General features: G+C 41.3%; 1 protein-coding gene across 1 annotated transcript; it reads right to left on the bottom strand.

The window, feature by feature from the left end:
- Positions 1 to 8,288: 8,288 nt before the first annotated feature.
- On the bottom strand, positions 8,289 to 10,766 carry pvalb8 (parvalbumin 8). The gene is made up of 5 exons (XM_062451990.1): positions 10,554 to 10,766; positions 9,883 to 9,950; positions 9,427 to 9,559; positions 8,832 to 8,941; positions 8,289 to 8,448 (listed from the first exon to the last, which is right to left on the bottom strand). The coding sequence occupies exons 2-5, from the start codon at positions 9,941 to 9,943 to the stop codon at positions 8,423 to 8,425; spliced, it is 330 nt and encodes a 109-aa protein (XP_062307974.1). The 5' UTR covers positions 9,944 to 9,950; positions 10,554 to 10,766; the 3' UTR covers positions 8,289 to 8,422.
- Between the last annotated feature and the right edge of the window lie 2,616 nt (positions 10,767 to 13,382).

The raw sequence follows: 13,382 nt of genomic DNA on the forward strand, positions 1-13,382 counted from the left end.
CCGTTAGCTTCACTTTTCGCCACAAAAACTTAACTTAAGCCCAAACCATGCAACGGAACGTAAATTCCAATAGAAGCAACGCAATCGCTACCAAGACGAACCTTTTGACACCGCCGTTGTGTATGTAGGCCAAATATTGACTGAGTTTTAGGGGGGCGAAAATAAACAATAAATAAATAATAATATATATGTGAGAGAACAAAGGTTGTGCTCTCGCCGAAGGCTTGAGCACACCCAATAATATATATGTGAGAGAACAAAGGTTGTGCTCTCGCCGAAGGCTTGAGCACACCCAATAAACATAGCGCACCTAACCTGAGCAAGTATAGGAGGCTAATCAAACTCAGTGATTGGTTTAGCTTCTCCTTTTGTAAACCCATCCTGCATACTAAAATAGCGACGCCGGCTATATGAAGAAACAATTGCCTGACACATACAAATTCAAGTGGACCATCACCGGTACTTGGCTGCAGTAAGCCAAATATTCCTTTGCAAGACAAGAGAATATGTAAACACATTTTGGGCCTCTGCACGACAAAACTCTAGGCTATCAAACCAGCAAATATACATTTTACAACACTGAAAACATTACTAGAATCATGTGATGCATAAAATACGAAATTGATACCAAACATGACATGAAAACTTGCTTCAAACTATATTTACACACAACACAATTTTCAGACACATAATGTCAGACGCCTTCCATATTCTATAGCAATGATAGACGCTGGCCGATTATGGAAGCAAATCGTTACCAAAATTCAAATGCAAATGCATTTCCAGAAATGCATTTGCATTTTAAGAATGTGGCTGCATTATTTGACTCATAAATGAAATTAGTAATCAATCATCCTATTTGCATTTTAATTTTCTTCTTCAAGAGTGCTCAATCTTTCACTTAATTAAAATTAAAAAGAAATAGACATTTGAGATTTAATTTTCAAAACATGCCCCAGCAAATAGATACCAAAATTCAATTTGAAATGTAAAATTTGAAAATTAAAATGCATTTCCAGAAATGCATTTTCATTTTAAGAACGTGGCTGCAAAATCGTGACCACAATTCAAATTCAAATGCATTTCCAGGAATGCATTTTCATTTTCAAGAACGTGGCTGCAAAATCGTGACCACAATTCAAATTCAAATGCATTTCCAGAAATGCATTTTCATTTTAAGAACGTGGCTGTAAAATCCTGACCACAATTCAAATTCAAATGCATTTGCAGAAATGCAAAATGAACGAAAAAGCATTCTGAGCGGCGCAGCAGAGTGACGTAAGTAGCCGCTCTTCTTCAGCTCCCTGCTGACCGAGCTACCCATCTACCCATACCCATGGTCTGAACCGAAAGAAAGAAGGCCGGTAAAGGTAGTCGTCCTATCCGGTGAAAGTGGAAGCGCATCATTGAGTTCCAGATGTTAATGTGAACAATTAAATGCAGGGCCGTAATCATAATATATATTGGGGAGGGACACACCCCCCCCCCCCCCCCCCAATATTCAAATCTGGTCAAAATGTCCCCCCCAATATATTGATATAAAAATATAAATGTGCTCCGCTACGACAGGCAACCACGCACGCTGTCCGAAATTATCATAAAAAATGTAATTCGTCCCCCCCAAAGTTGACTCCATGGCTACGACCTTGATTAAATGTATTAATGAGGATACATTTGAATCATAACAGATGCATATACCTTTATGAAATTCTGGTATGTGGAAAATGCTATCAATGCTATTAATTTTATAGATGACTAACACTGGGATGTTGGCCCTAAGATTACTAACTCAACATTACCCAGTAGAGGGCCCTGTAGTACCAGATGTTTCTACCTGAATCCCATCTTTTTAAGAGAAATGCAACAGTTTGCTGACTATCACAATTAGGCCACAATAAGGATAGTATGGAATGTAATGGATGCAGGAATAGTGGGATAAAAAATTTCAGACTCGTTTCTGGTCTAGACACCGTATTTAGAAGCAGAATGCTAAAGAGGGGGTCAAACTGGTGTGTTGGTTTGGTAACAAGAATCTATCGTTTGGCAGTACCGCTTTGAAAATGAGTGTCAGTGTATGTGAGAGCGTGTCGTGTTCCATGTGTGTGTTTGTGTGTGTGGGCGCATACCTCTTTAGAGAGGCTCAGTTAATGGAGGATGAAGTCTCCTGTCTACAAGGACGACCTCAATGACACTTACATAGCTAAGACCATTTGGTCCTGTGCTTGGAACTGTGCTGTGCTGAAGTTACAGTGTTTCAATGTTTGTTGGCCGTTCTTCTCCAGTTTGTTTTCTATTACTGTTGCTGACTCAAGCTGCCTACTCCCTGCTTCTGTCTCATGTTACCATATAGGAAACAAAATGGACAATTTGACTATCCATGAAACGTGTTTGTCAACTAAAGTTAACACATTGGAAACCTGGAGACCATCCACTACCAGTAAATTTCATATCTAAAGTATTGAATTAATTTGATCATAAGAGATCTTTTGATTCATTTCAACCTGGCAATCCGATCTCAACCCACTTACTGGACACAATCCAAAGAGCATGTGGGTCAGCCATGTCACATCCTGTTCACCTTCATACAATCAGCTCACTGTCAGGGTCCTCGCTGAATAGGGATACGCTGCTCTCATGTCCTCTGTACATCCACTTCACACACACAGACACGTGCACTCACACACATAGCCAAAAACACGAAGGCGGTGGAGAGAGAGATTTAATTAAAACGCACAATTGAGTTTGGTGTTCCGACAGCTTGTTAGCCCTGAATTATTCACTGGTCGCTGAGGTCCTGAGAGCAGAGTAAAGGGGCCCTGGGCCCCCAGGAGCTTTGCTGAGGTAATGGACAGATCTGATGGCCACAGTCGGACTGGGGCCTCGAAAACTGAGCCTGGCAGGCTGAAACCTGACAGTGTGCAACAGTTCTCTAAATCATGTAGAAACAAGGGCGGAGAGGGAAATGGACCCCAAGAGACTGCCGCAGGATTGTGAGTGTATGTATTTGTGTGTGTGTGTGTTGAGAGTAAAGAGAGAGAGGGAGAAAGAGGGGGATAGAGAGAAGGAGAGAAAGGGAGACTTAACAAGGCTCAATGGGTGCAAGTGGCAAGGACTGTTTTGTTTTTAGTTGAATATGGATACGATTTTGGATATCACATCAAAACTGGTTTAGTCTCACATACAGTACAAAGCTTCAATCTGTATAATTGACTACATTAAAATGTAGTCTTCATTTTCTTATAACGTTTGCAATCTTTGGTGTTACTAACGTAAACATGAATGACTAAATGAAAAATGAAATGAAATGAAAATGAAACAGTTACTATATGAGCACCATCACTCTTGTGTCACACCAGGTAGACACAGAAACATTGTTCCAGTTCATTATACTTTATTTAATGTGTTAACTGTACTTGTTGTCATCAGTCATACTCTGCTGCACCAGACACATATTATTGTCCTCTTGTCACACTCATAACAAACCATCGCTCCTTTATCTAACCAGTCCAAACGAGGATAGGACGCTCTCTTATCTGATGGTCTATCATTTGGAAAGGTCTAAAAAGTGCCTGTCAGCCTCCTCGTCAGAGCAATTCTTTGACTTATTTGAATAATGCATCTGTTTTAGACAGCAGCATCTGCTCTCTGCTTACTGACGCATATGTCCCAGACTGTACATGCAAACACCAGTCACTCAGAGGTAAAATACAGCACAATCCCTTCAAAGTAAATCTATGGAAACCTTATCCATATCAATATACAATCAATTAGGCATTACCCTGAACTTGCAGAACTTGGCATTGTTTAACCATTCTGAGAACTGCAAGAAGGCTATACAGGAATTTAGACACCTTTCTCTCATCAATATAAATGGCCATTGATATGTATACCATTCATTGAGAAAGGAGGGAAGCAGAGCAGCCTTGCATCATAACAAAGAGCTGGGGGATAATGCAGCATGTGTGAGAACAGAGACAGGGCTGTCAGCCCCTGCATTATGGATTGTTTTCCTGCACGAAAGCTTACTTGGCCCATTCAGTCTTCCCAAACGCATTCGGTCAAAACTTTTATGACGTCCTCCTGTGTTCTGACTATCAGGTGACGGAAAAGAGGCAGAAGACAGCGTGACTCTAGTCAGAAACCAACACAGGGATGAAAACACAAATAGAACAGCAGTTTTTTTTTCATGACATCCTACAGACTCCAAATCTGAAACTTGAGCGACCACCCTACTTCTCCTATAGCCTACATCTTCCCCTCCACATCCCTTCTCCACCCCAAACACATCAATTTGTTATCAGCAGAGGATGGGGTGCACATTAAAGTTTCAGACAGACTTAATAGGTAAGGTGAGCCTGACACTCCTTCTTAGTTTTTTGGTGACAATGAAGGCTTGGCATCAATTATTGAACCGCAAAGTGTGAGAGAGAAAGAGAGACAGCGAACAAGAGAAAAATTGAAAGATGGGGGTGGAGAGTGGGGGGCGGGGGAGTGGTGTAGTATGGTGTAGTCCTACCACATTTTGTCAAGATGACTTGCGGCCCTGTGGGATGAGACTCAACTGACAAATACGATTCTGAAAAAATACATTTTTAGTCTAACATGGCGAGATACCCACAGTCTCTTCCACTGTAATGTGTTTAAACTTTGACATTGACTGGTATGATGGAGATAAAAATACTTGGCTGAACTCACTGGGTAACTAAATCTTGGTATTCTGTGCCAAATCATGGCACGTAGAAACACCAGGGCTAACTCAACAAAGAGCCCCCTGGACTTCTTCCATCTGCTGAGCTTTGGTGTATTACCTTTCCATTCAGATCTCAGCCAATCTGGACATTTCACTGTAGAAATACTAATTTCACTGCCATGTGTCAGTTGTCCTGATCTTGAGGCAAATCCCTTGAGTCCAGCTGCAACAAAGTGCTGCGCTTAGCATTTCTGTGAGACATGGCGACATTTTCAGCCTGTCCACAGCACAAAACCCCCAGTTGACCTAGCCAGTGATGTAATCAGAGATTAAGCCATGGCACAACATTTTCTTAATTTTCCAAGCTTGCGGCCTATTTTTCTGTGACTCAAGACCAGTGTTGGGGGTAAGGCGTTACAAAGTACTGTAATCAGATTACATTTGTCTGTAACGCAGTAATGTAACTTCAGTAAATCGCATTACAGTTACTAATACAAAAATGTCTTGCGTTACTTGCGTTACTTGAATTAGCCTACTGCGATCTGCATATCGGGAGGAGAAAAAAACAACAAATCGTTGATGTTCACAACTTTTCTGTCAGCTTTGTGGTATTAAAAAGCATAAAATAGAGATATGATATGTCCTCATTATAATAAGTATGAGTTGATTTGCCCCCCCCCCCCCCCCCTTAGGCGAACTTTCGCGAGCTTCACCCCCCCCCCCCCCCATCTTGTTTACATAAAGTGTGGCGTGGGTTGTGTTGGTGCTGCTATATGTTTAATATTTGCCAAATTCATTCATTTAGATGGTGGTTAGCTCAAGCTCACCCCAGAAAAGTATCGATAGTGGTATCGATAAAGACTCGGATCGTTAAGCAGTCTCGAAAATGGTATCGATATCGATAAAAATTAACGATCCCTATCCCTACTCAAGACAGACCGGTTTAAAACATCATAATAAACATCCTGACGTTATTGCAGCCATTTTGTCATATCACGTATGTGCAACATAAGGGAAACTGATAAAGACAGTCTAAGTCACGTGTGTCAGATACCTATTATGACTTGTGGACATCCCAAAGACAAAATGCTGATCCACCATAGGAAGAACATAATACAAAGAACATCATTCAACCTTGGTATTTGCAACCGATCTGCTTGCTGACTCTCCCGTTCTCTCCTGTTTGCGCTGCCTCAATCTGAGCACAGCATCGCACGACCACGCCACAGCAGCATCTCTCCACCACACTGCCCTTGGAGCCTGATAATCTGCTCGTCACATTATCTTGTTCTACAGTCCCCCCAGCCGTCAGCGCAGTCCGGTTGGCTCACATTTCCTTCCTGTTTACCAGTCACGGCTGCTGACCCTACCAGGGTCACGGCTCCATTGTGTCCCCTCGGCTTGGGTTACCCACTGGCTTCCCCAGCCTTGTCCCACGCCCCCCCTCCCCACCTCTCCCTACCTCTCCTCCCTACTGCCTGAAAATCTGCCAGCATCCACAGCAACGAGGACTTACGGTCAGCGCTCTAAAGTCTGATAGCTGATTATGGCCATATGGCCTTGTGTGTGCGTGTGCTTGCATGTTTTCGTATTCGCATGTGTGTATGATCTCTGATCCGAGAGAACAGTTACATGGCACAGTCCGATTGTTCAAGTAATTCCTGAAACTCTCTGAGACCATTCGGAGCATAACCTGCTGTGTTCTGGTGATGCAACACTGTCAACCTGCTATGTACCCGTTTTGGTTATTTTAATAAAAACCTGACACCAGAATGCACTGTAAAAACATCTGGCTTTGTACCATTATTGCACTTTAATTAGAGTTCAGTGTAGTGTAATTTCCGTAATATATATTGGGATTAACTATATTTTGTGTACAACAGCTGCTGGACTTGAATGGAGGATGTCATGCAGAGATTGGCGTTGTGACACTGTGTGTCCTCAGAAACAGGCTTTACCCTAGCCATCCTGAACTATTCAGGAAGTACATCAGGGACATTAATTGACTTTAGGGAGGTCATTTCCTCATACAGAATGTTAAACCTTACTACACTCTTTGTTCTGTACCAGGTCTACAAAGTAATATTTTTCAGAATGGGAAGTGAGTTGTTGATGAAATTGTAATACACCATCCAGCAATACAGGTGTACTCACAACACACACAGACAAACACCAATTGTCTTTCAACTACTGGGGAATTCTGATCAAAACTGGCGCCTGTGCTAATCCTTCATGGGACTTCACAGGGTGTGGTCTGTAGTCCTTACAATCCTATAATGACCCGGTTCCTTTTTTTAATATCCAGGTGTCGGAGCAAATACTAAGGTTCTTCCCTTGTAATACAAAGGACTCTGTACTTGAGTGTCTGCTGCTTGCTTGTAATACAGGGGGGGGGGGGGGTGTAGCTGCTCAGAGGTGTAAGGGCTGAAACTGTCAACTGAATAATGTCTGAGTCAGCATCTTTGTTTCCTGCTCACAGCCACCAGTAACTCATCATGTTAAACTTATCATGTGATATTACATGAAACAAATTCTGTAACATTTAGGTTTTATTAATCTTTTTTGTTCCAAATTGGAACTATTGCACTCATGACAAGGTTGTGTCTAGCTTTCAGATGACAAATGGGTAATTAATTAAAAACACCTCTTTCAAAAAGTCCAAAGTCTGAAGTAAAACTCATGCTTCTTTCTTAGGAAAGAAATGTATTAACAGTGGGTCAGACTGTTCTTTGAAAAGCTGTGTCTATGTGTGTCTGGGGTGTTGGAAACAATGTAATGACATGCACACACAGCAGTTTTTACATTTAGCTGAGTGTGTTGTTAAATTGGACAATTGTAATATTGGATATACTTGGATATACTTTTATTTTGTTAATTTTTGTTCTCCCACATTGAGATAAAAGTGAGCATAAATGAAGATGTAGACTACTCAGGGGAATCCGGGTGTGTCTCAAGCTAGCATTCTGCTGGGTGTGCTTTCCTCTCTGTGTCTCACACACTATATAATATACAGTATATCCTCAGGAGTCTCTATCTTCCTGGCCAGATAGCACTAAGGTTCAAGCAGGTTTATTTACAAAGCTGATGTCAGGTGTCACTTGATCTAGCTATGAGGACATTCAGGTGTTCATCAAGGTCACCTTCCCAACCTAACCGTCTAGTTCCAATGCATGTCAGTGAGTTCCCCTATGCTCTCTCTCTTACACTGACGCACACACACACACAGAGATAATACAACACATTCAAGCACAGATACTGTAAGAGTCTGTGATAAATGAATAAGGTGCAGCTTCCTCTCACATTCTCAGAATTGATTCTGATTATTTTGACCTGGAGGTCACTTCCAAAATTTCACCATGTCAGGAATTATGTGTTGGGATTGTTACGCAATGGAAGTCTGAGAAAGATTTACTGTACTCCAGGAAATCTTGTGTAACGGTGTTTTGGCTTGTTTGTCCTGACTGTGGCATTGTTTAAGAACATTATGGTATTCTTGATTGGCTGGGTCAAACATACAGAGAATAACAAGCAGGAGAAATTGAACATGGATTTTATTTTTTTTATTTATTCAGTAATTTAGTTTGAGGTACATTTTGGGCAATGTAGCTACTTAGACAAAAAAAAGGAGAAAAAAAAGAATACATGTTTCTAAGCAGATGGAGTGTGGAAAACTATGTACTAAGTGCTAGTGCTGAAGTAAGATTAGGAGATGGAGGAATGGGGTCCAGTTGTTTAGGACAGGACCATGGCCTGGAACTCTGTAGGACAGAACAACAACACAGTCAAGATATTCCAATGGTAAACAAGACTACATTAGACTACGGCTGATTTGTAATCTGCATTACTACAACCAAATAAGATTCTGAAAACCATCATCAGTTTCTGCTGTATGGTCTAAATCTCATTTGTCTCTGGAATCCTAGAAGCTTGATACCTGAACTATCAACTTTCAAATGATCCAACCACATTCATTGACATCATCACTGCCACCATCCTCATCATCATTATCATCTCCTTCATTTTTGTCTGAGTGGGACTGCATGGTTAGGATACATAGCCCGGTCCAGCCATGTCATTATTACAATAGACACTGAAGGTTGGAGGTAAGTTGGATGCTCTGTGTGATCAATATTCCACTCACCATCTACTCCGATCTTGCCATCACTGTCATCGTCAGCTGCACACAGGAAGGCCTTGGTTTCTTTGTCTGTCAGAACACGAGCCCCAGGAGAGAACCTCTGAAGGAAGAACCTGACACACACACACATACACAATATCATAAGACTCCATGGGAACAATAATCTGTTAGCCCACACGGCTAACAGGTTGATTAGCTCTCCGAAAAGTCTCATGACAAGTGAGTAACCAAGCAAATATTCTGCAGCTCAGTGGTGAAAGACCAAAACTTTCAAACTGACAATGAAATCTGACTTTAATGCCTTGGGCTATTTTGACTCTTCATCCTAGAATGTAGTCTAATATAATACAGTCAAACATTCAGCAAGGGTATTCCCACACATATTTAAAAAGGTTAATGTAATATTATTAACAAAAGACTTGAGGCTCAACTGACCAATGACAACATGTTATGTTGTAGCCTATTAAGCACAATGTTAGCATTCGGAAAATTATATAAGCTATCTTACCTCCTTCTCAGCGACTAGATGAAACTCCACTATTCCACAATCTGTCTACAAAGGTATGTCGTTTTGCTGAATGTAGCTTAGTTTACTCACTTGAGTTCCTCTTCCTCGATAAAGCCACTTGCATCGTTGTCAAGGATGCCGAAAACATTCTTCACATCCTGAGGGCTCTTCTTGCTGAGACCACACAGCTGGAAGAACTTCTTGTGGTTGAAGGAGTCCGGTGCTGTGAAAAGGTAAAGTGAGGAGTCAAAAATGGAGTAGGCTGTTTTTCAAACATGCTCGTGTTTGGGGGTTTCATGAGCAGTAAAGTTATACGGTCTGTGGACCTGCGCGAATGCATCTGCACAGCGAGTAAGAATAGGAATCTTGCTGCAGACTGACACCTTTATTCCATCTATTTTTAAATTCTTGTGTTACAATTTTTTCAGCAGTCTAAGATTGTTTTGTGTTAAGGACTAGGCATTTTGCACAGATGTAAACCTTAGGCCTATCACTAATCACAAAACTAATGAAGAAAGCAATAATGATATTAGTGGAAGATGATACCTTGGCAGTCCTTGAGAGCATTCTCGATTGCATCCGCGGAAAGGATAGATGTGAGAGACATTTTAATCCTGTCAAAGGAACAACCATTGTAAATTATTAACACGTTGTGCTATAGGCAGTGTATACAACAGTAATGCTTGTGATAATACACACACTGAACACGTTGACGGGTAGGATTTGAGATCATATCCTAAAGGCTGTCAGTGTCATTAACGAGTGCTTTAACTTTACGTTACCTGTCTCTGGCATTTGCCAGCATGCCATTCTAACGCTATATTTCCAAAACGATAGTTCTAATCGTAATCTGAAAGCACATTTAGTGAGTAAAATAATACAATTTCTGCTTTCAGAAAATAGATAATAATGAATGTAGCCTACCTATGTTTTACACTCAATTAGCTACATCTGGACAAACTCTCATTAACCCTAAGTAGCCTACACAGCGTGCAGTGTGGGGCTCGGTAGGCTATGCAACACAGACAGCATATCTCGTGTCCTGTATTTTGACATGATGTAAAATAATCCATGTAACTGTCTTAAATGCAGATGTGAACCGAGAGATAGAACATTTAAAATAAGCATGCAAATGAAGCATAGGAAAGAATCCAGCCAACGAAGCAAATGCTATATCAAAGTAATGAAGAAAGGGTCCTGCAGACCTGCAAACTTACCGCTTTGAGGTTCTCGCCCGGCTGGTGTTCAAAAAGAGAAGTAAGGCTGGTGTTCAAAAAGAGAAGTAAGGCTATGTGGTGACTGCTGTCCGTCAAGGTGGATTTATATAGGTCTGATTGTGGTGACAATAGGGATTGCTTGAGTTACCTGTCTTTGTATCAAATTCTAACTGCCCGCCCCTGATCGAATTTCGTACCTAACTAATTAACCTTTACTATTTATAACGCACAAGGAAGATAGGCAGGACTGGGAACATCTATAGCCTAACGCCCTTGTAAATGGCAAATTAAGTAACAAGTGCATTGTTCTACCCAATAATCCCCCCCAATTCAACCCTCCTCCTCTTCCCCTCCCCTCAAATTATAATACAGTAAAAGCGCAAAGTTACAAAATATGCTCTCTCTCTCTCTCTCTCTCTCTCTCTCACACACACACACTCACTCACACATACACACACACACACACACACAGACACTCACCCTGCCCAACCTCCCTACAACAGCAGTCCCAGGAGATGCTTCTTTATCATTTACCTCTTATAAATGCCAGGTTAGGTAAAACTAGAAATTAAGTCAATAAAATATATTATAGGCTACAACTAAAGTGAAAACATGGAAAATGTTAACAGTTACAGTTATTAAACAGTTATTAAAATGTAAATATATTTTTTTGATTTTCCCCTGGACAATGTGAAATCACAATCAGTGATGAGGAAGTCAACTAAGAGAGTATTGAACCGCGCACATCAGCTGCAAGATGGTCCCTGATTGAACCTACTAAATCTTCCACAAAGAATATGTCACATTTGCCCTCATTGAGGCTTCATGCAAACTGCCCAAATTTAATTCCCCATTCTTTTGGTCCGACATGCCTCACACCAGATGGAGTCAGATTATCCGCTCCCAAATCAAATTTAACCCCAGGAGATACACACACGCAAACTCACAAGTGGAGCCCTAGATTATAGACTGTCATGATGTCAATTTGACCTTCTTGTCTCCCACCACATTGCAGATGGACGTAAATATTGAGCTATTTCGTTCTGTCATCCTGCTGATTCAGGTATTCTCTCTTGTCACTGTTTCCCACAGATGATGCTGCATGATGGATAGTCATTTGAGTTCACCAGCAACCTACTATTGCGCCCTTGTTTGAATTAAGGTTGGTTTGGGATGAGAAGCGAACACATCTTGTATTGAGGTCATACTCCTCATACTATAGCGAGGAAATAAGCAATACCCCTGTGGAATCATTATTGTCTATAACGTTTGACAAGTGGTCCATTCAGAACAATACTTATCTTGGCAGTTCCTTACAATGGTATTCAAGTTGTGGAATACAGTAAGGGACATTATGTCTGTAGCCCAGGGTTACTGGGCCTTTAGAGGACATAGTCATACCCCCAAGTGTCTCTGACGCTAATAAATGGGTATGTCAGTGGTGAGGTCACTGAGCAGATCCCTAGGAGAGTGTATACTGGCAGGTCTGAGGGAAAGTTATTACTCACCATTGGTCAAGGACAACGTTGAATGTGCATTCTGTTTGCATGTGTTGAGTGGGTAATGCATGAACATTGAACATACAATATCAACTCTATGTTGTCATCACTTTGCAGAATCACAACTTTTGAAGGGAATTTCTTATGGTCGTTCTCTCCTCTCAGTTCAACCAGACTGTCACCGAAACCGCAATCTGATAAGACGGAAATCCTAGTACACCCCCATAGCCAGCGGGAGACAGACAGACATACAGACATACAGACACAACAATCATGAGCCACCAAGCAACAATTAAATTAAAACCGCAGGCTCAAGTAGGATGCGTGCTCGCGTGGTGCAGACTAAGATAATACCATCTGCATGTAGCGTCCTTTACTTCACAGCATATCAGTGCCAACATATTTGATTAGCCTAAAGATAGTTTCAGGGGAACATTACTTGATCCATGGACACATAGAAACCCGGACAAACGCATAGGACTAATTAAGTTCACTACCTCGCAGTCCTCTTTTCTTGCACGTGTGTTAACACAAACCAGTTATTACTAGGGAACAAATATAAGCTATTTTGGTGGGACCAGTGGTGGCTAACAATATACGTCATTTAAAAATGCATTTTACGCAAGAATAGACGTGTCTTTTCTGTTTCATAATTTAACCAATTATTAATGCAGGCGGTCCTCGTAGGCTGACAGGTCCAGTTCACCTGACCATTGGAAAGCTAAGGGTAAATTGGATTTTCAAACGAGCATCCTGCGACCTATAAGTGTCAAAGTCCGATGCCGACATCTCTCCTTCGGGATAGGGCTCCAGCTTCAATATAGAGAGAAACTCAATAGGCTGTCCCTAGCTATATGTGAAAGAGAGACTGAGGACACCGGATCGAGCGGTGCGGTGCGCCTTACCCATGGGCAGTGATGTCATGCGCCATGCTGATACCACGCCGCTTATACGGTTACGTCGCGATCATTTATTCATTTACATTTGCTAATTTTCTTTACAATCGAAATTATTGGCTGCAACAAGGACCATCACAATGTTCTTAAGGGCAGTGTATTTGCTTTTTCTGGAAAATTCAGCGTTGAATAAAGAGTGTTAAGCTTAATTTATACTTAGGTCGCGGACACCTTTGAAATGGTCGCCGACGAAAAAAAAAAGTGTAGCTCAGGCTGCTGCATTTATACTTCGGCAAACAGTCTCCTGTGCTCAAGGTTCGCGTGACGTAAACACAATCATTTTACCGTTACATTCATTGCTATGGTTACATTGTTAACGCTTTGTAGCCATGGTGATCAATCGGAGAAACTGACCATTTTAATTTTTCACTATG

The sequence above is a fragment of the Osmerus eperlanus genome, chromosome 2, assembly GCF_963692335.1.
Source record: "Osmerus eperlanus chromosome 2, fOsmEpe2.1, whole genome shotgun sequence".
In the NCBI taxonomy this organism is placed as follows: Eukaryota; Metazoa; Chordata; class Actinopteri; order Osmeriformes; family Osmeridae; genus Osmerus; species Osmerus eperlanus.

Coding starts and splice junctions, on each gene's coding strand:
- pvalb8 (XM_062451990.1), bottom strand. CDS start 9,943: ATGTCTCTCACATCTATCCTTTCCGCGGATGCAATCGAGAATGCTCTC. Junction 9,560..9,882: donor TGCTCTCAAGGACTGCCAAG/GTATCATCTTCC, acceptor ACCTTTTCACAG/CACCGGACTCCTTCAACCAC. Junction 8,942..9,426: donor ATCGAGGAAGAGGAACTCAA/GTGAGTAAACTA, acceptor TGTGTGTGTCAG/GTTCTTCCTTCAGAGGTTCT.